The sequence below is a fragment of the Cebus imitator genome, unplaced genomic scaffold (genome assembly GCF_001604975.1).
Source record: "Cebus imitator isolate Cc_AM_T3 unplaced genomic scaffold, Cebus_imitator-1.0 Scaffold448, whole genome shotgun sequence".
Taxonomy (NCBI): domain Eukaryota; kingdom Metazoa; phylum Chordata; class Mammalia; order Primates; family Cebidae; genus Cebus; species Cebus imitator.
This window is the reverse complement of record NW_016107763.1, coordinates 52,386-79,668: the sequence shown is the minus strand read 5'-3', so window position 1 is coordinate 79,668 and position 27,283 is coordinate 52,386. Positions and strand designations below refer to the sequence as shown.

Sequence of the window (27,283 nt, the reverse complement as noted above, 5' to 3'; positions counted from 1 at the left end):
AAAAAAAAAAAAAAAAAAAAAAAAAAAAAAAAAAAAAAAAAAACCAAAATAAAATAAATTTTTTAAAAAATAGACAATATAAATCTGGCTACCTACATTAAGTTGAAAAAACTGACTTTCACAAATACTTTTTAAAAGATAAACTGCATATCTGTGACTATTTAAAACAAAAAAAGAAAACATAGTCAAACAAAATATATAAAAATTTTAATAATGGTTTTTAGTGATTGCTGTAAATTTGTAGGTAGTTGATTTTCTATTTTTCAGTATTTTCCAAATTTTCTCCAATATGTATTGTTTTTATGATGGGAAAATTCTTAGGTAAAAGAGGCAAGGAAAGAAAATTTTAAACTCTGTATATCACTTTTATAAGTTGAATTAAAGTACTTGGAAGTACCAAACTATGAGACAGAAATATTGAAAAATTTAAAGGCACTGAATTTTAGAGCTAGGTTTTATAAATCATTAGTTTGAAATCGACAGCATGAAAATGAAGAATGGTCTTCCAAGTACACAATTTGTTCAAGTTCATAGAGTAACTTTAGAACCCATAACTCCCAATTCCCAGTTCATGACTGTAATCCATATATCACTTGCTGGAGACTAACCAAGATAGACATCCAAGCAGGAATGTAACTGCACACACAGCATGGTTACAACTGTTTTTTTTTACAACTATGTTTACAATGACATTTTTAACCTATGATTTTTTTGTTGTTTTGTTTTAAGACTAAAGGAAATACATCAAAATGTGACCAGGCTGTTTAAATGATTTTAACGTATTTTTCAAATTTCCCCTAAAGAGAGTATGTATGTTAATACCTCTGTGCCTCACTATTCTCATTTATAAAATAGATAAGAATAGAACCTACCTATAACAATCACAGTATTAATAAAAATAGAAAAGTACTTAGAACAGTGTCCTAGCACAGAGTTAATGCCAAATAAGTATTATTTTATAATTAGAGTATTATCTCACATAGAATGGAGTGTAAGTGCTATATGGCAGGGCTTTATTTTTTGGAGACAGGTCAGCCAATCTAGAGTGCAGTGGCATGACCATGGCTCACTGCACCCCCAACCTCCCAGGCTCAAGCAATCCTCCCACCTCAGCCTCTTAAGTAGCTGGAAGTACAGGTATGGACCACCATGCCTAGCTAATGTTTAAAAAATGTTTTGCAGTGACAGGATCTTGCTATGTTGCCAGGGCTGGTCTCAAACTCCCGGGCTTAAGCTATCCTCCCACTTTAGCCTCCCAAAGTGTTGGCATTATAGGTGTGCGCCACTGTGCCTGGCCACAACAACATTTCAGTTAGCTATAGACAGTGGTAATTTTCCACCCCCATAGTGTACAGAAATGTTTTCTTTAGGTAGTACTGGAAGATTTCACTTGAGAGGCCTAAGAATTCTGAGAATCTTGAAACTAATAAGCTATTGGAGGCTTCAAGGGCAGCATCTCCTGATAAAAAGGAATCCTCCCATGCCCCCACCCAACTATGACTATAAATCCTCAAAAGGAGGGAAGTGGTGCTGGATGATTAGCCAGAAAGGGTTAACAATGCCAGAATACAGACAGAATAAAATCTAGCAGGCTGAGCCCAACCTAACAATCCTAAAACTCGTAACTCATCAGCACTAGACACGTAGATGCTTCCCTCCTTCCTACAGCTTCTAAGACAGACAGTGAAGGAAAAAAGGTCATCTGGCCTATATGATACCTGCTTCTGGAAGGGAACACACAACATTCGAATGGCAGGTATGAATAAAGCTCTACTATGTGTTCCTGTCTTCTTTCCTCTTCCTAGTTTTCCTTCTGTCCTTTTTCTTTTTTTACTCTCTTCTTTACTTTCAGGTTTTGTTCCCTTGCCATCCTGTGTTCCACTGTCAAAGGAAACTCAACACTTTCATCATTTACAAGTGTACTGTGAAACTTACAGTAGTTCTGAATTACCTACAAGGGATCTCCAACTTTCATACGAAGTCTACTTTATTACACAATACACTGTTAATTCTGAATGGCTTTTTTGAAGCAAAATTCAGGCTTTCACATATCAACCAGCCAGCAGGTCAGAACTATCCCAAGATGATGCTACAGTAAACATTTCAGTTTTACACAACAGGGTCTGTAATGTGGGTGATAACACTTGTGACAAGAAACAAAGACAGATATCAGATGTGCTGAGTGGTAAATATTCAGGTGGTTCACTGTATGTTCAGTACTAAAGGAAAAGAAGAGGATTTTCTGATTCTGAGTTGGAATTTAGCATCAAAAGATTCCAGTGATCCAAATGCAAAGGGAATGCAGGGATTCAGAGAAGGACACTGCTTCTTTACATCTCATGAAAAAGCAAGAGGAGATAACTAACTGTTCCACATTTTTGCTTGACAGATTGAAGGGAAGTTGATGAAAATGAGATCACCATCAAAATCAGCATCATAATTTCCAGATCCATCTACTAAAAATGAAATTCTGGCCAGGCATGATGGCTCACGCCTGTAATCCTAGCACTTTAGGATGCTGAGGTGGGCGGATCACAAGGTCAAGAGATCAAGATTATCCAGGCCAACATGGTAAAACCCGTCTCTACAAAAAAAAAAACAAAAATTAGCCGGGTGTGGTGGTGCAGTCCCAGCTACTCGTGAGGCTGAGGCAGGGGAATCACTTGAACCCAGGAGGCAGAGGTTGCAGTGAGGTGAGATCATGCCAATGCACTCCAGCCTGGGTGACAGAGCAAGACTCGGTCTCAAAAATACACAAATAAAACAAAAGCAAAAATCTGCCACGCACCATGATTCACACTTACAGTCTCAGACAGGAGGCCGAGACACAACTGCTTCTGTCCAAGAGTTTCAGACCAGCCAGGGCAATACAGAAAGACTGTCACAAAAAAACAAAACAAAAAACAAAAAATAACCTAAGCTTCCTAAACTTCCCAACTTGATGATCAGTTCCTCTTAATTACTAAAGTTACTTATTCCTATTTAACTGGGAGGGGCTACATTTTTAAAAGGCATTGTCTGTATTTAATAATTTACCTATGATCTTAGTAATTTTATACTGACGATTTCTCAGGTGCTTAAAAAGCATCAATAACTGTAATTTTAAAAATTATAATTAGACTGGGTACAGTGGCTCATAACTGTAACCCTAGCACTTTGGGAGGCCAAGGTGAGAGGATCACTTGTGCCCAGGAGTTCAAGACTAGCCTGGGCAACACGAGATCTCCTCTCTACAGAAAGCACAAAAATTAGCTTGGCATGGTAGCATGCATCCATAGTCCCAGTTACTCAGGAGGCTGAGTAGGGAGGATCACTTGAACCCAGGATTATCAAGGCTGCAGTGACCCATGATTGCGCCGTTGCACCCTAGCCTAGGTGACACAGCAAGACCCTGTCTCAAAATACATATATAAAACTTTAAAAATCTCTGTAGGAAAAAAATAACTGCCTCTCATGGCATATCAATTTTGAACTGCTGTTATGACTTATTTTCATACATTTTTTAGGAATGCATTATGTGCAACAGTAGAGCACCACTTACTACATCAAGTTTAAACTGCAACAGCACAATTCCAGTTTTCCAAAATCTCACAAAATATCTCACTTGTTCCACTCTCATCTCCTCTCACTTCACAGCCATTATGGCTTTGATGCTGTTACCTAAGTTGTTTCCTTGCTTACCTGCCTAGAATTCCCAAACACTCCTTTGCTGATCAGAAGTGAAGATAATCTCATTACACGGCTGTAAGGACACCCTGTTTTCTGATGGATACTAACTGGGGATGAAAGCAGAGACAGGAAACTCCAGGTGTTCAGGCATTTTCAGCAGTTACTTTACATTAATAGAATTGATTTTTGTATTAACTATTTCCTAGGGTAAAGTTCTTTCCTTTGAGCTTACCCTCTTACGTACTGTCTTTCCAAAATCCTTAGTGGTTCAACCATCTTTACTGAACTACAGACTGTAGGAATAACCAACTTGGGCTGTCAGTAAGGTGGAAATGATTCAACATGGATTATCCCAGCAACTGGTTTTCCATATCAATTATCTCAATCATTCCTGGCCCTCGTCAGCCTGGAGAAGACACTGTCCTTCTTCTGTTCCAAGCTCCAACATAGGCAGACTCCTCGCCATTGCTACTAGCCCAAGAAAGAGGATATAGAGGGGTTTACCTGCCTGATTGTTTCCACTGCAATGAAGTCACTGTGTGTCCCACTTCTGGCATGGAACGTTTGTGTAAATGCTTCCACCTTTACAACAGTACATGCTAGGATGTGAAATATTTCTTCAATTCAATGCTGTATTCCGTCTTCTATGAATACTGCCTATTCTGGGGCACCCACGGCATTTCTTTTTAGAGCAGAGGTATTACATATATATTATAATTTCTTTATTTCCTGTATCTCTATTTACTTCATCAATACCATCTTTTTGGCAATCTTTATCAACCATTATGAACGGAACTTACTGTGACAATGGAAATATTCCTTATCTGCATTACCCAACATGGTAGTCAATACCCACATGTCGCTAGTGAGCACTTGAAATGTGCCTATTGCTACTGAGAAACTGAATCTTAATTCTTAATTCTGATTGAGTTAAACAGTACATGTGGCTAGTGGCTGCTTAGTGTACAGTGCAGCTCTTCAACTCCACAGTGCACCCTCTCAACCCCTGCATTTCATCCGTCTCTCCATTTCATCTCTACCCATTTCATTCCCATCTCCATTTCATTCCTCTCCCTTCATTATATCTATCTTTACAGTTAATATAAGACATTTAACATAGTTATGTAAAATATACTGACACACATCATTATATGAATGTCCTATACTATATAATGATAAATAAATTTTACCTATTTAATATGATAAAGACAGAATATACTGTTTTATATAATTCTTTATTATATTCAAACATATATTCTCTTTCTATAAGTTCCAGGACAGTAAAGCTACAGATGGTCAGACCTGGTGGCACACGCCTGTAATCCCTGAACCTTTGTGAGGCCAACGTGGATGGATTGCTTGAGCTCAGGAGCTTGAGACAAGCCTGGGCAACATAGCAAGACCTTGTCTCTACAAAAAGAAAAATAAAAAATAAAACTAAAAAAAAGATTGGTCAGGTGTGGTAGTGTTTACCTATAGTTCTAGCTTCTTGGGAAGCTAAGGTGGGAGGATTGCTTGAGGCCAGGAGTTCAAGATTTCAGTGCGCTCTGATCATGCCACTGCACTCCAGCCTGGGCAACAAACAAAATGAGACCCTGTCTCAAAACAAAACAAAACAAAACAAAACAAAAGCTGCAACTCAGTCTATTATCTTAAAATAGAAGGGCAGGACGTCAATGTCTTTTGTTTTTCTCTACAAAAGAGAGTAAAAATCTAAATCAGGCAAGGAAATGCAAACGCCTATTTAATTAAATCCAGGTGTCCTAACTTCATCAATCATAGTTGAGAATACTGGTGGGTGGGGGAATGTAAGGAGGAGAAAACACTTTGCATCAACTTGATTTCTAAAACAACTGCTTCCAGAAATCATGAAGAATTGCCAAAAGGGCAAACAGCAAATACTCTACCTCCAGTTGAAAAGATATAGACTTCATAAACAGCAAACAAGGAGGCTTGATTCAGATAAGCCAGAATCTCAAAAAAATGACGGAACATATTGTTTAAAAGAACTTAGGAACCTGGTTGCAAACACTGAGATACTAAGACTATAACTAGCAAACAAACACTTCCTCTTTGGAAGGACCACTGTGCTATAGAAATAAAAATGTTACAGATACCTGACAACTCCAGAGTATCCCCATAAAACTACATAATTCACTGGTTAAATGCTAGTGATACGCTAGCTAGAAAATCTCCAAGGTTTTTTTGTTGGGGTCTAAAACTTCCGAGGTATTTACTGTATGTGCAGCACAGTTTTAAGCACTCAACTCACTTAAATCCCATAATAACCATATAAAGTAGGTACAATTATTATCCTTATTTTGCAGACAAGGAAACAGAGGTCAAATGTGTTGTCGAATGTCACTGAGCTACAAAGTGCTGAAGCAGAACTGAAACCTAGGCAATCCTGCTCCAGGGTCCCTGCTCTTTACCACAAAGCTAACCTGCCCCTCCAAATGTTTACTCATTTAAGACCAAAGTCAACCAGGAAAAGTTAATAACCCCTGGCCTCTTTTCTGTACTTACATCTTCAACATGTAAAAATACTTTTTTTTTCCTGTAACTTAAAATACATCCTTAAGAAATTAGCAGAAGAAACAAAGCCAACAGAGCCAAAATAAGAAATGACAAAAGTCATGTTTGTTAAAAACTCGACAAGCTAAAACATTGGTTCAACAAGATAAAAAAAGACACATATATTTTAAAACTAATTACGTAAGAACCTGATGAACAACTCCAAGATTAACAATGGCAGATGTTACAAAAGAGAGGTTTGAGATAGTCCCAAAATTAACACAAGCAAAAAATGCCAATGCCACACTGCCAAAAATGTGCACCTTCCACAAACAAAAAAGCTCAGAGCCTAGAAGTAATAGCTACATGCAGCAAAAATAAATGTCAGCAACTATTTTTGCCATAGTAAAGATTTTATAACAGTCCACCCTTGTCTACAATTTCACCTTCCGTGATTTCAGTTACCTCAAGTCAATCTTGGTCCAAAAATATTACATGAAAAGTTTTAGAAATAAACAGTTCCTAAGTTTTAAATTGTATGCTGTTCTGAGTAGCGTAATTACATCTTACATAATTACATCTTTTGTCCATTCCACCCAGGACAAAATCATCCCTTAATCCGGCGTGCTATATATGCTTCCCGCTCTATACAGTATGACTGTACAGAAACAATAGTACAGTCATGCATTGTATTACATTTTGGCCAAGAATGGACTGCATATATGACAGTGATCCCATAAGATTATACTGGAGCTAAAAAATTCCTATCACCTAGTGACCATTCCTATCACCTAGTGTAGCCATCCTAACATATCACAATGCATTCCTCACATGTTTGTGGTGATAGCCATACCAATTGTATAAAAGTACAGTACAGTACAGTACATACAATTATGTACAGTATATATTTGATAATGAAAATAAATGACTTGTTTCTGGTTTATGTATTTACTAAACTTTTAATTGTTAAAATATACGCTATTAAAAAAAAGTTAACTATAAAATGGCCTCAGGTCCTTCAGGAGGTATACCAGAAGGCATTATTAGATACACAAATACTTAGTGTATTACAACTGCCCACAGTATTCACTACAGTAACATGCTCTATAGGTTTGTAGCCTAGAAGCAACAGGCTATACCATAAAGCCTTAGTGGGTAGGTTACACCATCTAGGTTTGTGTAAGTTCATGCTGCAATGTTCACACAACGACAAAATGCATAACAATGCATTTCTCAGAATGTATTCCATTGTTAAGAGACACATGAATGTATATAGTATATAAGGTTCAGTAACATCTGAAGTTTCAGGCATTCACTGTGGGTCTTGGAACACACGCCCTACAGATAAGCAGGGGACTACTGCATTTACAGAAATTTGTTTAAATAGTCTCTACTTAAAGATTAAAAATGTAAAATTCATTAATGTTTATTCGTAGACTAATCAGTATTTTGCATTTACATTAAATAGGTCCAAACATTCCTGCAGACTATGCCAAGCTCTGGAGGTGCAAATATTTTAGTCATTACTCCAAATCATTTTAAAAGGGACAGTTGTGACTGCTGTGGTTTCCAGAGATACAGGAGAATTCAGGGAGTACAATACCAGAATAATTGGATGGTGGGGCTGGTGTACTGGCAAAAACAGAGGCAAGGTCCCAGTCACATCTGGGCTGACTCAGCAAACTCTGGCACTAACACCTCTGACTCCTGATTCTTTCTTGACTTGACCTGAGTTGTAGAATCTGTGAACTAGCCAAGTAAACACAATGATAAATCCCTTTCTTCAACAGAGACCACAAAAATCTGACAAAACAATCTGCACTCCTAACATTAGACAAGCAGAGTTCAACAAAAAATAGCAACAACAACAAAACCATAGGAAATCGTGAAGGAAAATGAGAAAAGTGAGGCAAAACTAAAGATGAGCAGTGTGAAGATTCTGAACATTCAATATACATTCCAAGTATCTATCCATGGACAAATGAAAATATGCAGTGTATACATTCAATGGATTATTATTCGGCCTTAAAAAGGAAGGTAATTTTGACACATACTACATATTGGATGAACCTATAGGGCATTATGCTAAGGAGGTAAGCCAGTCACAAACAGGGAATACAGTAAAATGAAAGATTGCATCCAGAATTTGGTCGGCTAATTAGCCTTTTAGATCACTACACAAATCTAAGTAATCTGATACAAGGCAAAGAGAAGAAAATTATGTAAAATAAAAGCTTCTGATACTTATTACCAAACTGTCCACCACAGGTTGGACCAAATGAATTTACATCAACAACATGTAAGAGTTCCCATTTCCACAACCCCATGTCACTACAAAGAATATCATTTTGTTTTCTTAAACTGTTAACTGGCTGGGTGTGGTGGCTCACGCCTATAATCCTGGCACTTTGGGGGGCCAGGCGGGCGGATCACCAGGTCAGGAGATAGAGACCATCCTGGCCAACACAGTGAAACCCCGTCTCCACTAAAATTAAAAAAAAAAAAAAAAAAAAAAAAAAAANTAGCCTAGGTGACACAGCAAGACCCTGTCTCAAAATACATATATAAAACTTTAAAAATCTCTGTAGGAAAAAAATAACTGCCTCTCATGGCATATTGATACTGAAATTTTGTTATGACTTATTTTCATACATTTTTTAGGAATGCATTATGTGCAACAGTAGAGCACCACTTACTACATCAAGTTTAAACTGCAACAGCACAATTCCAGTTTTCCAAAATCTCACAAAATATCTCACTTGTTCCACTCTCATCTCCTCTCACTTCACAGCCATTATGGCTTTGATGCTGTTACCTAAGTTGTTTCCTTGCTTACCTGCCTAGAATTCCCAAACACTCCTTTGCTGATCAGAAGTGAAGATAATCTCATTACACGGCTGTAAGGACACCCTGTTTTCTGATGGATACTAACTGGGGATGAAAGCAGAGACAGGAAACTCCAGGTGTTCAGGCATTTTCAGCAGTTACTTTACATTAATAGAATTGATTTTTGTATTAACTATTTCCTAGGGTAAAGTTCTTTCCTTTGAGCTTACCCTCTTACGTACTGTCTTTCCAAAATCCTTAGTGGTTCAACCATCTTTACTGAACTACAGACTGTAGGAATAACCAACTTGGGCTGTCAGTAAGGTGGAAATGATTCAACATGGATTATCCCAGCAACTGGTTTTCCATATCAATTATCTCAATCATTCCTGGCCCTCGTCAGCCTGGAGAAGACACTGTCCTTCTTCTGTTCCAAGCTCCAACATAGGCAGACTCCTCGCCATTGCTACTAGCCCAAGAAAGAGGATATAGAGGGGTTTACCTGCCTGATTGTTTCCACTGCAATGAAGTCACTGTGTGTCCCACTTCTGGCATGGAACGTTTGTGTAAATGCTTCCACCTTTACAACAGTACATGCTAGGATGTGAAATATTTCTTCAATTCAATGCTGTATTCCGTCTTCTATGAATACTGCCTATTCTGGGGCACCCACGGCATTTCTTTTTAGAGCAGAGGTATTACATATATATTATAATTTCTTTATTTCCTGTATCTCTATTTACTTCATCAATACCATCTTTTTGGCAATCTTTATCAACCATTATGAACGGAACTTACTGTGACAATGGAAATATTCCTTATCTGCATTACCCAACATGGTAGTCAATACCCACATGTCGCTAGTGAGCACTTGAAATGTGCCTATTGCTACTGAGAAACTGAATCTTAATTCTTAATTCTGATTGAGTTAAACAGTACATGTGGCTAGTGGCTGCTTAGTGTACAGTGCAGCTCTTCAACTCCACAGTGCACCCTCTCAACCCCTGCATTTCATCCGTCTCTCCATTTCATCTCTACCCATTTCATTCCCATCTCCATTTCATTCCTCTCCCTTCATTATATCTATCTTTACAGTTAATATAAGACATTTAACATAGTTATGTAAAATATACTGACACACATCATTATATGAATGTCCTATACTATATAATGATAAATAAATTTTACCTATTTAATATGATAAAGACAGAATATACTGTTTTATATAATTCTTTATTATATTCAAACATATATTCTCTTTCTATAAGTTCCAGGACAGTAAAGCTACAGATGGTCAGACCTGGTGGCACACGCCTGTAATCCCTGAACCTTTGTGAGGCCAACGTGGATGGATTGCTTGAGCTCAGGAGCTTGAGACAAGCCTGGGCAACATAGCAAGACCTTGTCTCTACAAAAAGAAAAATAAAAAATAAAACTAAAAAAAAGATTGGTCAGGTGTGGTAGTGTTTACCTATAGTTCTAGCTTCTTGGGAAGCTAAGGTGGGAGGATTGCTTGAGGCCAGGAGTTCAAGATTTCAGTGCGCTCTGATCATGCCACTGCACTCCAGCCTGGGCAACAAACAAAATGAGACCCTGTCTCAAAACAAAACAAAACAAAACAAAACAAAAGCTGCAACTCAGTCTATTATCTTAAAATAGAAGGGCAGGACGTCAATGTCTTTTGTTTTTCTCTACAAAAGAGAGTAAAAATCTAAATCAGGCAAGGAAATGCAAACGCCTATTTAATTAAATCCAGGTGTCCTAACTTCATCAATCATAGTTGAGAATACTGGTGGGTGGGGGAATGTAAGGAGGAGAAAACACTTTGCATCAACTTGATTTCTAAAACAACTGCTTCCAGAAATCATGAAGAATTGCCAAAAGGGCAAACAGCAAATACTCTACCTCCAGTTGAAAAGATATAGACTTCATAAACAGCAAACAAGGAGGCTTGATTCAGATAAGCCAGAATCTCAAAAAAATGACGGAACATATTGTTTAAAAGAACTTAGGAACCTGGTTGCAAACACTGAGATACTAAGACTATAACTAGCAAACAAACACTTCCTCTTTGGAAGGACCACTGTGCTATAGAAATAAAAATGTTACAGATACCTGACAACTCCAGAGTATCCCCATAAAACTACATAATTCACTGGTTAAATGCTAGTGATACGCTAGCTAGAAAATCTCCAAGGTTTTTTTGTTGGGGTCTAAAACTTCCGAGGTATTTACTGTATGTGCAGCACAGTTTTAAGCACTCAACTCACTTAAATCCCATAATAACCATATAAAGTAGGTACAATTATTATCCTTATTTTGCAGACAAGGAAACAGAGGTCAAATGTGTTGTCGAATGTCACTGAGCTACAAAGTGCTGAAGCAGAACTGAAACCTAGGCAATCCTGCTCCAGGGTCCCTGCTCTTTACCACAAAGCTAACCTGCCCCTCCAAATGTTTACTCATTTAAGACCAAAGTCAACCAGGAAAAGTTAATAACCCCTGGCCTCTTTTCTGTACTTACATCTTCAACATGTAAAAATACTTTTTTTTTCCTGTAACTTAAAATACATCCTTAAGAAATTAGCAGAAGAAACAAAGCCAACAGAGCCAAAATAAGAAATGACAAAAGTCATGTTTGTTAAAAACTCGACAAGCTAAAACATTGGTTCAACAAGATAAAAAAAGACACATATATTTTAAAACTAATTACGTAAGAACCTGATGAACAACTCCAAGATTAACAATGGCAGATGTTACAAAAGAGAGGTTTGAGATAGTCCCAAAATTAACACAAGCAAAAAATGCCAATGCCACACTGCCAAAAATGTGCACCTTCCACAAACAAAAAAGCTCAGAGCCTAGAAGTAATAGCTACATGCAGCAAAAATAAATGTCAGCAACTATTTTTGCCATAGTAAAGATTTTATAACAGTCCACCCTTGTCTACAATTTCACCTTCCGTGATTTCAGTTACCTCAAGTCAATCTTGGTCCAAAAATATTACATGAAAAGTTTTAGAAATAAACAGTTCCTAAGTTTTAAATTGTATGCTGTTCTGAGTAGCGTAATTACATCTTACATAATTACATCTTTTGTCCATTCCACCCAGGACAAAATCATCCCTTAATCCGGCGTGCTATATATGCTTCCCGCTCTATACAGTATGACTGTACAGAAACAATAGTACAGTCATGCATTGTATTACATTTTGGCCAAGAATGGACTGCATATATGACAGTGATCCCATAAGATTATACTGGAGCTAAAAAATTCCTATCACCTAGTGACCATTCCTATCACCTAGTGTAGCCATCCTAACATATCACAATGCATTCCTCACATGTTTGTGGTGATAGCCATACCAATTGTATAAAAGTACAGTACAGTACAGTACATACAATTATGTACAGTATATATTTGATAATGAAAATAAATGACTTGTTTCTGGTTTATGTATTTACTAAACTTTTAATTGTTAAAATATACGCTATTAAAAAAAAGTTAACTATAAAATGGCCTCAGGTCCTTCAGGAGGTATACCAGAAGGCATTATTAGATACACAAATACTTAGTGTATTACAACTGCCCACAGTATTCACTACAGTAACATGCTCTATAGGTTTGTAGCCTAGAAGCAACAGGCTATACCATAAAGCCTTAGTGGGTAGGTTACACCATCTAGGTTTGTGTAAGTTCATGCTGCAATGTTCACACAACGACAAAATGCATAACAATGCATTTCTCAGAATGTATTCCATTGTTAAGAGACACATGAATGTATATAGTATATAAGGTTCAGTAACATCTGAAGTTTCAGGCATTCACTGTGGGTCTTGGAACACACGCCCTACAGATAAGCAGGGGACTACTGCATTTACAGAAATTTGTTTAAATAGTCTCTACTTAAAGATTAAAAATGTAAAATTCATTAATGTTTATTCGTAGACTAATCAGTATTTTGCATTTACATTAAATAGGTCCAAACATTCCTGCAGACTATGCCAAGCTCTGGAGGTGCAAATATTTTAGTCATTACTCCAAATCATTTTAAAAGGGACAGTTGTGACTGCTGTGGTTTCCAGAGATACAGGAGAATTCAGGGAGTACAATACCAGAATAATTGGATGGTGGGGCTGGTGTACTGGCAAAAACAGAGGCAAGGTCCCAGTCACATCTGGGCTGACTCAGCAAACTCTGGCACTAACACCTCTGACTCCTGATTCTTTCTTGACTTGACCTGAGTTGTAGAATCTGTGAACTAGCCAAGTAAACACAATGATAAATCCCTTTCTTCAACAGAGACCACAAAAATCTGACAAAACAATCTGCACTCCTAACATTAGACAAGCAGAGTTCAACAAAAAATAGCAACAACAACAAAACCATAGGAAATCGTGAAGGAAAATGAGAAAAGTGAGGCAAAACTAAAGATGAGCAGTGTGAAGATTCTGAACATTCAATATACATTCCAAGTATCTATCCATGGACAAATGAAAATATGCAGTGTATACATTCAATGGATTATTATTCGGCCTTAAAAAGGAAGGTAATTTTGACACATACTACATATTGGATGAACCTATAGGGCATTATGCTAAGGAGGTAAGCCAGTCACAAACAGGGAATACAGTAAAATGAAAGATTGCATCCAGAATTTGGTCGGCTAATTAGCCTTTTAGATCACTACACAAATCTAAGTAATCTGATACAAGGCAAAGAGAAGAAAATTATGTAAAATAAAAGCTTCTGATACTTATTACCAAACTGTCCACCACAGGTTGGACCAAATGAATTTACATCAACAACATGTAAGAGTTCCCATTTCCACAACCCCATGTCACTACAAAGAATATCATTTTGTTTTCTTAAACTGTTAACTGGCTGGGTGTGGTGGCTCACGCCTATAATCCTGGCACTTTGGGGGGCCAGGCGGGCGGATCACCAGGTCAGGAGATAGAGACCATCCTGGCCAACACAGTGAAACCCCGTCTCCACTAAAATTAAAAAAAAAAAAAAAAAAAAAAAAAAAATTGAGCCAGGCATGGTGGTGTGCGCCTGTAGTCCCAGTCACTCAAGAGGCTAACGCAGGGGAATCACTTGAACCTGGGAGGCAGAGGCTGCAGTGAACCAAGATCACGCCACTGCACTTCAGCCTGGCGACAGTGCAAGACTCCATCTCAAAACAAAACAAAAAACCTGTAACTAACTCAAACATGAAAACCATATCTGCTTATTGCTTTTTCTTTTACTTCTAGGAATTTATGAGAAGACTATCACAGATAAGCCAAACTTAGCTGAAGTGTGATTCAGAGCAATGTTTTCAGTATCAAGAAACTAGAAGTAACATAAATGCCAAAAGGTGGTTTAAAGCAATGTTTTCCAATAGCAAGGAACTGGAAGAAATACAAATGCTAAATAGTTAGCTGGTTAAACAAATATTACTTCTGTAGAACAATATAATTTAGCTATTATTAGCTAAGAGATTTATAATCTATTAGCTTTATAATTTAGATTTATAATCACATGAAAATGTTTATAGTAAATGTGCAATAAGACACTATATAAAATGGCATGTATAGTCTGATTCTATCCTTCCATATCTTGTCAAAGGTTATTTAATAGGTGATAAAAATTTTAGGTGGTATCTGCTTGTGCTTATCAATGGTTTTTTAACTGAGATAAGCATGCAGTACTTTTGCAATTAAAAAAACAAAACAAAAACTTCAGCCAGGTGTGGTGGCTCATGTCTATAAGACCAGCAATTTGGGAGGCTGAGGTAGGTGGATTACCTGAGCCCAGCAGTTCGAGACCAGCCTGGGCAACATGATGAAACACTGTCTCTACAAAAACGACAAAAATCAGTCGGGCATTGTGGCACTCGCCTGTAGTCCCAGCTACTCTGAAGACTGATCACTTGAGCCCTGGAAGGTTGAGGGTTTGTGAGTCATGGTTCTGTCACTGCGCTCCAACCTGGGCCACAGAGTGAGACCCTGTCTCAAAATACACACACACACACACACACACACACACACGAACTTCACTGCTACCACCCACTGCTTATACTGCTCAGCACATACATTTTTCTAATTAAGTTGCATCTGTTCTCCCTACTGGGGAGTAGGGAATCTACTCTCCAATTTAATCCACTAAGCAACTATAACCATTTTCAGACACCGCCAATACCACCACTCCTCTCTTCCCTTTGGCCTGTTACCACACTCTTCTGGGCCTGACTTTCAAGTGTCCTCACAATGTGGCTCCAAACTACTTTTTAATCTCATCTCACTTGTAAGAACTGATACAGTAACAACAAAATGTAGTTTTTGTTATCAGTTTATTAAGGACTTCCTTTGTCTCAGGCAAATGTAACTGCCTACATGCATCATTGTATTTAACCATTACGCCTCTCTTGACAGATATTAGTATTACATTTCCATTCCATGAATGAGTGAACAGGCACAAAGGGCAATAGAGTGTAAATTCCTGTTACATACTTTAATGTAAAACCTGGCTTAAGGACTCTAATTTCCTTTGTAGCTCCAGCTCTTCCACTAGGTGGCACTATTACTCTTTACAAATTTAGTACTTATGCAATGCCATGGGTTACTATTGGTCATTTCTTATTCATGTTATTCTCACATATTTTCAGTGTTATTCTCCTACGGAAGGGAAAAAACGCAAGCTGGTAAAACAATTTTACAACTTCAAAATGATCATTTACTCCTTTGTTCAAAATGCTCAACTGCAGCTCTACAAACTGCATGCCTTGAACCCATAGTCCACTTAAGGCTTTTTAAGTCTGGACTCTGCTAAAATGATTTAACCAATTATGTTGGACATAGTTGTATTCAAAACCCTCAAGTGTCTTCCAATCATTTTTATTTATTAAAGTATCATTCTCTTCTGATTTAGTTACAAATAAGTTACCAATTTAAAATATATATCTCTTGCAAATTATATTTCTAGTGGCATTCATTCACTTAACACAAACATCTGAGTCCCCACCAGGAGAAAGAAACTGCTCTAAGCATTGAGGATATGAAAATAAACATGAAGAACAAAACAAAACTCTTCATCTTGTGAAACTCACATTCTTGCGGCAGGTGCACATGAAAACTAAGTATATAAAAAAGTGTTAATAGAAATAGTATAGAAGAAAAACAAAAACCAAAATGACCATGTAATACAGTTGGGAAGAGGAGGCCAGGGGAATGGGTAGGTGGAACCATAAGAAAAGATTGAAGGACTCTCTGGAGTCATGACACAGAAATATAAACCTGAGTGGAAAAAGAATCAGCTAAGGAAATAGCAGGAAGCAAGGGCATTGCAGTCCCTCTTTGTTAACATTCAGCAAAGCAAAAACTCTGATTTTAGAACACACTTCATATGCCTGAAGAACAAAATGCACGCTAAGGAGCTGATACAAGATGAGGTTAAATGGTGTCTCTATGAGTTCAAAATAAGATCCAAAAGTGTAATGGAGAGCATTAATGAATTTCTAAAGAGGGATGTGATGGGACCTGATTTCTTAAAAGATCCATATGGTTGCAGTGATGTAAGGAGATATGAGAGCAGGAAGATCATCTGTTAACAACCCAGGTAACATGACAACCACTTAAGACAGCGGTGGTTTGGCAGCAGTTGTGAAACACATATATTAGTCTACTTAAGACATAAAAAGTCTTCCATTTATATGATAGAGCAAACTGACGTTTATCTGCTCCCTCCCAATAAGTCACTAAAATAATAAAGCAATTTACACAGGCAGAAATCCACAAGGACATAGGAAAGTAGGCCACAGCACAAAGATGGCAAAAACCTGTTGGAAGATCAGGTGTGGTGGCTCATGCCTGTAATCCCAGCACTTTGGGAGGCTGAAGTAGGTGGATCACCTGAGGTCAGGAGTTCAAGATGAGCCTGGCCAACAAGGCAAAACCCTATCTCCACTAAAAACATAAAAATTACCTAGGCATGGTGGTACGCACCTGTAATCCCAGCTACTGGGAAGGCTGAGGCAGGAGAATTGCTTGAACCCAGGAGGCAGAGGTTGCAATGAGCCAAGACTGCGCCACCACACTCCAGCCTGGGTGACACAGACTCCATATGAAAAAAAAATTAAAGAATCTGTTGGTAGATGGGGACAACGGTAACAGGGAATAATGACCACAAGTAATGCAACTCATCCTAAGGAATTCTGCATAAGTTCAGGACTTTGAAGTACCAGGCTCCCTGAAATGTAATGATGAGTCTTAAGGTTGACAATAAGGATCGACTAAAGCTCTTTACATGAATCTGACAAAACCCTTATCCCACAGAACCAAAAGATGGAAGATAAGAAACTGAGCAAACAAGTTTGAGCATTTAGGGACCCAAATCACAGAGCTAAGAGGTAAAGCACTGTCCTAAAAACAGATGTCCTATGTTATCTAACCAGCAAATTTGGGGTGTTTTCCTCTGGAGAAAATGAATAGCTTAGGAAAGAAGACTTACAAATAGTATTCAGAAATCATCAAGAAGACAATGACCTAGTAGAATCTTACTAAAAGTCAAACTGGTAACAAGAATCAAGTTTTTAACATGAATCAGCAATTTCTTCTTTAGAAATTTATCAGAAGAATTAATGATATCAATATACGTGAGCAAAAAGTTAACCAAAGAGATGTTCACTGAAATTCTGTTTAGAATATAAAAGCAATAAAAATAGTTTAGGCAACACAGCAAGACCTCATCTCTGCAAAAAATAAAAAATTAGCCAGGCAGGGTGAACGCTTATAGTACTAGCTACTTGGGAGGCTGAGGCAGGAGGGGTGTGAGGTTATAGTGAGCTATGATTGTGCCACTGTACTTCAGTGTGGATGACAGAGGTCCTGTCTATTAAAAAAAAAAAATCACAAAGAACAGAGCAGTTAAATAAATTGAGACAACCATAAAAACAATGACATGTAAGACGCATACAATGTATTACAGAAAAGGATAAAAAATACAGAGCCAATAAACAGGCTGTCTTTTGCTTACATAGCTATTTCCTTATGATGAAAAGAGATTACTTGTATCATCAAGTGAAAGACTACACAATCCCTGAAAACACTGAATTAAACATGAAGTATTTTACACAATGATACTTAGACCTCAAAAATATAAATCAACAAACCAGTAACATGCTTCTTTGTAACATCCACAGAATGGCATCTTATCAAATTCTACATTTAAATCAAATACAGGCATACCTCGTTTTACCATGCTTCCTTTTAATGCATTTTCAAGATACTGTTTTCTTAAAAGCTGAGTTTATGGCAACCCTGCCCTAAACAAGTCTACAGGCACCATTTTCCCAACAGCATGTGGTCACCTGTCTGTCAAATTTTGGTATTTCTCATGCTATTTCAAACTTTCTATTATGCATTATGGTAATCTGTGATCAGTGATTTAAGACAGCAAACTTAATCGATACATGCTGGCTGTGTTCTCACTGCTCCAATGACCGGCTGTCCCTGTCTCTCTCCCTCTCCCTATTTGCTGAGACAATACTGGAATTGGCCCAATTAAGAATCCTACAATGGCCTCTAAGTGTTCAAGTGAAAGAATCACAGCTGTCTCACTTTAAATCAAAAGCTGTAAGTGATTAAGCTTAGTGAGGAAGGCATGTCAAAAGCCAAGACAGTCCAAAAGTTAGGCCATTTGCACCAATAACCCAAGTTGTGAATGCAAAGGCAAAGTTCTTGAAGGAAACTAAAATTGCCACTCCAGGCTGGGCGTGGTGGCTCATACCTGTAATCTTAGCACTTTGGGAGGCCGAGGCAAGAGGACTGACTCCAAGAGGTCAAGACCAGCCTGGGCAACATAGTGAGACAATGTCTCTACAAAAAATTTAAAAATTAGCCAGGCATGGTGTCACATGCCTGTATTTCCAGCTACTCAGGAGGCTGAGGTAGAAGGATTGCTAGAGCCCAGGAGGTTGCAGTGAGCTGTGATTATGCCACTGCACTCAAGCCCGGGCAAAAGTGACATCATATCTCAAAAAGCAGGGAGGGAGGCTATTCTGGTGTACACACAAATAATAAGAAAGCTAAACAGCCTTACTGGTGATATGTAGAAAGTTTTAGTAGTCTGGATAGAAGATCAAACCAGCCAAGTTCCCTTAAACCAAAGCCTAATCCAGAGCAAGACCTGAACTCTTCAATTCTATGAAGCCTGAGAGAGGTAAGGAAGCTACAGAAGGAAAGTCTGAAATAGCAGAAGTTGGTTTATTGGGGTTTATGGAAAGAAGCCATCTCCATAACTTTAAACTGCAAAATGAAGCAGCAAGTATGTAGCAAGTTATCCAGAGGATCTAGCTAAGGTGACTAGTGATGGTGGCTACACTAAACAACAGATTTTCCATGTAGAGAAAAGAGCCTGATACTGGAAGAAGATGCACTCTGGGGCTTTCATAGCTAGAGAGAAATCAATGCCTGACTTCAAAGATTCAACAAGCTGACTCTCATTAGGAGCTAGAGTAGCTGATGACTTTAAGTAGAGGCCAATGTTCATTTACCATTCTGAAAATTCTAAAGTCCTTAAGAATTAACTACGTTAAATTTACTCTGCCTGTGCTCTATAAATGAAACAAGTATGGATGACAATACATCTATTTACACCACAGTTTACTGAATATTTTAAGTCCACTGTTTAGATCTGCTGCTCAGAAAAACACTCCTTTCAAAATATCACTATTGGCCAGATGTAGTGGTTCCCATGTGTAGCCACAGCACTTTGGGAGGCCAAGGTGGGAGGACTGCTTGACCCAAGAGTTCAAGTCTAGCCTGGGCAACATAGCGAGAACTCTTCTATACGAAACACTGAAAATTAGCCAGGCATGGTGGCACACACCTGCAGTCCTAGCTACCTGGAGGCTGAAGCAGGAAGGTAACTTGCACCTATGAGTTCGAGTTTACAATGAGCTGTGATTGTATGACTGCTCCAGCCTGAACAACAGAACAAGAGCCAGTCTCCAAAATAACAATAATAATAAATTACTATTCGCCAACAACACACCTGGTCACCCAAGAGCTCTGATGAAGATGTACAATGTGACTAGTGTTCATGCCTGCTAGCACATGTGTTCTCCTGCTTACAGATTAAGGAGTAATTTTGACTTTCAAGTCTACTGGAGAAATACATGTCATAAGGATATATAGCTGCCATAGATAGTGATTCCTGTGATGAATATGGGCAAAGTAAACTGAAAACTTCCAGAAAATGATTCACAATTCTAGATGACATTAACAACATTCATGATTCATGGGAGGAGATAAAATATTAACATTAACAGGAGTTTGGGAGAAGTTTATTCCAATTATCATGGCTGACTTTGAGGGGTTTAAGACTTCAGTGGTGGAAATAACTGTGGATCTGCTGCAAATAGCGAGAAAACGAGACTCAGAAGTGGAGCCTGAAGATATGACTGAATTGCTCCAATCTCATAAAACTTGTTGATGAGGAGTTGCTTCTTATGGATAAGCAAAGAGTGGTTTCTTGAGATGGAATCTACTCCCAGTGGAGATAAAATGACAACAAAGGATTTACTTGACAAAGTAGTAGCAGGGCTTAAGAAAATTGATTCCAATTCTGAAAGAAGTTCTACTGTAAGCAAAATGTTATCAAATGTACTGCATCCTACATAGAAATCTTTCAAGAAGGAAGTCAATTGATGGCAGCAAACTTTATCACTGTGTTAATAAATTGCCACGGCCACCCCACCCTTCAGCAATCACCACCCTAGTCAGCAGCCATCAACATTGAGGCAAGACCCTCCACCAGCAAAGAGAATGACTAACAGAAGGCTCAGATGATTATTAATATTTTTTAGCAATGAAGTATTTTTAACTAAGATATGTACATTTTTAGAAGTAATCCTAATACATGCTTAGACAACAGCAAAGTGTAAACATAACTTTTATATGTACCAGGAAACAATGTCAAAATCAAAATGTCATTTTAATTTTCCTATTCATGTCTTCTAAGATAATAAGCTAACTGAAAAGATGGTTTATGCCATACTTTCGACTTCTGAATGGTGAAATGATTCCTACAGCAATCCCTGAAATATTATAAATACAAACTAAATTTATTAATAGTCTATTTTAGCAGTTATCTGCTGTGTGCGAGGGGGGGAGGGGGTCTCGCTCTGTCACCCAGTCTGGAGGGCAGTGGTGTGATGTTAGCTCACTGCAACCTCCATCTCTCAGGTTCAAGTGATCCTCCTGTCTCAGCTTCCCGAGTAGCTGGGACTACAGGCACCTACCACCACACCCAGCTAATTTATTTATTTATTTATTTTTAGTAGAAATGGGAGTTTCACCATGTCAGCCAGGCTAGTTTTGAACTCCTGACCTCAAGTGATTCACCCAGCTCAGCCTCCCAAAGTGCTGAGATTACAGGCATGAACCACCACACCCAACCCAACAGTTATCTGCTTCTGCTTAATGACCAACTATAGTCAGAAGTTTCAAAAATAATGATTAATGATTTCTTAAAACACAAATTTTAAACAACTTCATGTTTTCATTCATTACACCTGCTTTAATAGTGGCTTCCTTAAGAAATATGAAATAGCCAATTCCTGAACTGACAAAAAAGCAGCAACTAATGACACATCAATATCTGGTCAATTACAGTTAATGTTCAAAGATACATAATAGATGAGAATTATCTGATAATATCACAGCTGATTTAGAAAACATAAATCTTCACCTCTCAGTCTCAACTTTGAAGTGATACCACCTACTTGGTACAAAAAAGTCTAAATATCTCAAATCATTTCCACATCTTCTGGCAAAGGAATAACTTAGTTCTAAGTGATAATTTACAAAGAGTTCTGTGGAATAACTTCCAAGTTTATTTCTGTACTTGTAAAGACTTTTTTTAATTGTTAAAAAAAAACAGTTGAACATGTTAATCGAGGTGATTTCTTCTTTATAACATGATAAAATCCAGGTAATGCAGAAGAACAACAAAAAAAGTTCCTAGAATGCTTTATTTCAAGACAGTGATTCCCTCTGAGGAGAGAGGGGGCAGAAAAAGATGGAGAAATAAGACTTTAGCATTTGCTGTAACCTTACATTTCTTTAAGTAAAAACAGGAAGCAAATACATCTTTTTGATGAAATGCACTGGCTTTGGAGGCAGATTCTCTGGGTTCCAAACAACTCACTAGCTCTTTGTGACCTTAGGCAAGTTACTTAATCTCACTGTGCCTCAGTTCTGCATCTATAAAATGTGGACAATACATCCTGCTATAGAAGATTAAATGAGTTATGTCAAGTGCCTAGAATAGTACCTGACACATGATAAATGTAAACATTATTATCATCAGCCTCATAATCTACGACTATTAACTATGAAATCAGGCTGGAAGGCAGTGGGGAAAGATGGGATTATGGGGGGTGGCATCTGATCTACCTTCTAGAGTTACACTTCAAATATAAATTCTATGTTTGTAAACAGTGACAAATGACCATCATCCTAAGTGAGAAAGTAGAAAGCAGAATAAAGTTACAGTCTTCTCTTCAATTTTCAAAAACATGAGACAATACAGGCTTCAGAGTTTGATATTTATTTTTAGCAGGAAAAATATGCTAATGGTGATGACATCGTTAGAAGATACGCCCATGTCCAATATCTGCAACAGAAGCTTGATAGAAGTTAAAGAAACCATACTAAAAGATTAGAGACAAAAACAGTATGACATTACTTACCCTTCATTCTGTGGACAATAAAACAAGTAACAGTATGTTTAAGATTGAGCTTTCAACACAAGGTGAAATACTGGCAAGTTAATTATCAAATTGATCTTTTTTTAAAAAAAACATCTTTTCCTTTCCACGTAGAAGTGGGCAACCTCTTCAAAGGCAGAGCATCATCTGAGGGTATTTACATCAGCAGAGAAGGAGTAAATTGAAAGGGGGTAGCGCTAACTTGAGAGCTGGGAATCTGAGGTAGGAAGAACTAAGTAGCCGCTCTCATCTAATCTAAGCACCATTTTTGGCACACTTACAGACTGATGAATCAAGAACTAAATACGAATAAAAATAACTTATTGGGGTAGTACCATGACATTCCTACAAATTTACAGTGAGTTTTCTGTAAATACAGGAATTCAAATTAGAAATTCTCCCACATATTATTACAGTAAGAAATTGCCACAAGCAATACAATTTAAACAAGAACTCATCAACTAAAAGATTCTTTTACATAAAACAAAATCTGGCTCATGTATCCCTAACAGCTGCTACTCTAATCAAAGGAAACACGAGCATGTTTCTTTTTATTAGCTCCTGAACTCCCAGATTTCTCATAGGCAGTATTAATTATTACTTAATTTACAGGAGCACTGAATTTCTACCTACGGTTGTGAGCGGGCAGTGGGGCTGGGAACATGTATTGGTGGGTGGAATTAAGGAAGTAATTTAAAGACTCAATGATATACCTAAAAGACTACATATTCTCGAAACAGAAATTAAATAAATCCTACTACAATTGACTGCAATTAACACCAAACTTTATGCCACCTGCTATTTTCCTATTATTTCTGTCATAGACAAGGGTCAAGTTGATAAAATAAATTACAATTGCATGGAATTTCACAAGAATAATTTAAAAATTCAACCTATTTTGCGAATTCCAAATTTCTAAGTTTACTTGCAAGGTTAATCTGGCTCAAGTAAAAGAAAACCCATTAATACAACGAGAAACTTACCTGGACTACTGCCTAAAAAGGTCTATGTTAAAAAAATGCAAAATGTCCACATAGATTAAAATATTTTAAAATTCCTAACAAAAAGTAAATTAAATAAATAAGCACTAAAGAAGAAAAAGGTTACGCACTTCCAATTTATGCTCTTTCTCTGCAAGGGCTTCCTTTTGACAACGAAGAAAATCTGCTAACATTCGAGTGAGTTGCTTTCTATCATCTATTTCTGCTGCCAATCTGCCATTGTAATCTGCCAGCAACATACATGCATCCTCTACCATTTTGGAAAGCCTTTCTCCAGATTCTTTATCTAAGAAAAGCACAGGATAATAAAATATTATACAACAAAAACAATGACATATACTGTTCTCTCATCCCAACTCCCAAAAAGATTCTGGATCACATTTTCTTTTCTTACCTGTTATTTTATCTAATAGAGATACTTCTTGAACTTCAACAGGTAAAGAAGCTATCCTCTGATGAACTGCTGCATCACCTGAGGCTGCATTTTCTAGATCTTGTAATGCTCTAACGAGATCTAGAGTCTAAAAAGTACACAACTTCAGAACCAAAATAAATTAGGCTTAAACAAGTACAAAAGACTTTAAATTTATTTCATATTCTTTCATCCCTATGGGCTATTTACTAGTACAAAGTTTCCAATAAAAACTGCTTTTGAAGACAATTTCTTTTATGTATTAAGAAAAAAGGAAGCTATACTATGTTAGGTGTTGAAAATATAAACAAGTCATGGCCCTAGACCTTGAAGAGCTTACTCCAGTGGTGGAAACAGAGTGTAAAGATAACTGAGTATTAAAATGAGGTAAGTAAGTGATTTATAAGGCAAATACATCAGTGGTAAAAGAGAAGGTAGGCTATAACTTCAACCTAGAGAATACAAGTTTTATGCATGATATATTCATTACATTATCATTATACATGATAATTTTTTAGTATTAAATTGGATATTAGGGGAAAAGGGTTATAAATTATCTACTACAACACAGAAGAGTCTGCCAGATTCCATTTCTAAATGCTATAATTAAAGCCCAAGAGAAATGTAGTTCTGGAATATGTTCAAATATGGTATCTTCAACTACACTACAGCTCATTAATAAGATTATTAAAATATTTCAAACTTCCATAACTTGATGACTAATATTTATAAATTGTTTAACCAGTATTCAAATTATTTTATCATTAAAATATTTTACTTTCACTGTTTATTACAAGCTATAATTAGGAGGGAAGAGCAATTCTTTGCTGGTGACTTCATGATTCATAATGTCTATAAAGTTATTCCAAAGAGAAACAATTAAATTTTATTTTTACTAGTCTCCATTCTCTAACCCATCTTTTTCATCTTTCTTTCTTCTTTTAGTTTCTAAGACCAGATTCAGAAACACTAGGAAATTATATTTATGCTTTAAAAAATATAGGATATTAGTAATTCTGTATATATATTAAGATTTTTAAACTATTCCCTTGAAAAAAATGGTAGCACATAGCAAATGATCAAATGTGGTAGGAATGAATGAAATAAGAAATATACTTAGGAATGAATGAAATAAATATACTAACTTATGTGTGCTCACTCATGTAAAAGTGTTTAAAATTTCGTTATTTAAAAAAAAATTTCGTTGTAAGATATATCCCCTCTACAATTAGTGTGTGCTTAAGATCAACAACAATGACTAGAAAGCTTGTTTTTCATGTTACCCCAACTAGCTATTATTTTTTAATCATTCTCAGAAAATTCTAATTGCCTGGAGTTCTAACAAGAAATCTGGCTTCATTGTCTTGGCAATGTATTGATGCTTTAATTACAACCTGATCTCATCACACCTTCACAGTCCTACAGGAGTACGTTCAAAGTTTCCAATGCCTGATCAAGGATCAGGTAAGAAAGCAAAGTTGTCTGAAACAACACTAAGCCTAGTGCTCTCTACCAGAGAAGAATGAAATGAGTTTCACTAGATCCTGCAAAGAGATTTTAGCCATTCTTAGAAAAAAATAACAACAACAAAAAAATGAAGACCACAAAGCTGAACCACTGATAATTATGCAGTGCAACTAATGTAAAAAATTGTCATTATAAAACAAAGAGCAACTGCATTTTATACAAGTACTAGAGAAGAGGCAGATGATTACTTAAAAATACTCCTAAGATATGCAACTGTGGTTACCCTTTCATCAAGGAGAATGGAAGGAGGCCAGATCCTTTATCTAGAACTCAGTTGTAAAACACTGTTCATGGAATCACAATGAGGCTCTTGGCCAAAAATAATTTTCTGTCATGAGTTATTATCAAATAGGAAGCGATATAAATCTTAGTGTTTGGTTGTTCCGAATGTTATGTTCTCATTACTTTTCAAACTCTTGTTCATAGTGACCAGTGGGCTTCAGCGTTCCTAACACTGAACCAACAGGTAGGTTGACTCAGGTCCTGGCCGTGATCTGATTCCATCTGCCTCTCCAGTACTGAGAGTGATATAAATACACAATTACACGTAGTAATTGATTGTATTTTTCTTTCAAGCTCCCTTCATGGGAGATAGAGCTCCTCCCAGCCTCCGGTTTTATTCAATGAATTTGGGTCCAGTCCTGTTAACCCCAAAGAGCACTGGGAGCTCCTGATACCCTAAAGGATACTAATTTCTGGCACTCCCATGACTGCTTCTAGACCAGGGTTTAGCAGGAGCCAGATTCTATCTTACATGTGAAGTTATTTGTACAATTTCCAGCCCATGAAAACACATTCACCTTGTTTTAAGAGTATGGTTATGTCTTCATTTTCTCATTTTACACTTTATCTGTCCCCTCCTACATGTTTGAAACATAGAAGGGGGAAACTTAAAAACTTGATGCCCACTTAATTAAAAAAAAAGTCTTTATGGAATTCATCTGATGGTTAAGGAATGCCATACTGTACCAATGTAAGAGCACATGAAGTATTAAGATAATGATTCTAACTTACCTTATTTTTCCATAGGTCTAAAAAATTCTACATAGTTACAGAAAAATGTATGAATACATATTTATCACTCTAACACAAGTTTTTATATTTAAAAACAAAAATAGTTAAGGTAGCAGTGTTTATGCCCGAGAATGAAAATTTTAGTGTACTTAAATCATATATGGGCCGGATGCAGTGGCTCATGCTTATAATCTCAGAACTTTGGGAGGTCAAGGTGGGAGGATCGCTTGAGGTCAAGAGTCCGAAATCAGCCTGGCCAACACGGTGAAATCCCATCTCTACTAAATAAAAAAATTAGCCAGGCATGGTGGCACACATTTGTGATCCCAGAAACTCAGGAGGCCAAGGCAAGAGAATCACTTGAACCCTGGAGGCAGAGGCTACAGTGAGCCGAGATCATGCCACTGCACTCCAGCCTGGGGGACAGAGTGAAACTCCATCTCAAAAATATATAAATATAACAAAATAAGCATGTCACTTTTTATTTTAAAAAGAATCTGGGCCGGGCACGGTGGCTCACGCCTATAATCCCAGCACTTTGGGGGGCTGAGGAGGGTGTATCAC

General features: G+C 37.2%; 1 protein-coding gene across 3 annotated transcripts in view; it reads right to left on the bottom strand.

Moving 5' to 3' along the window:
* The window catches only part of RPRD1A (regulation of nuclear pre-mRNA domain containing 1A), a 79,987-nt gene that overhangs the window by 17,459 nt on the left and 35,245 nt on the right, over window positions 1–27,283 (bottom strand). For 2 of the 3 annotated variants that reach the window (XM_017511385.2, XM_017511384.2), the window contains exons 5-6: window positions 24,161–24,287; window positions 23,877–24,052 (exon numbers count right to left, since the gene is read on the bottom strand). In XM_017511385.2, the coding sequence (XP_017366874.1) occupies window positions 23,877–24,052; window positions 24,161–24,287 (303 nt within the window). Of the gene's footprint in view, window positions 1–22,584; window positions 22,672–23,876; window positions 24,053–24,160; window positions 24,288–27,283 lie in introns of those variants that run through there. The other variant, XM_017511386.2, reaches the window with a different exon arrangement.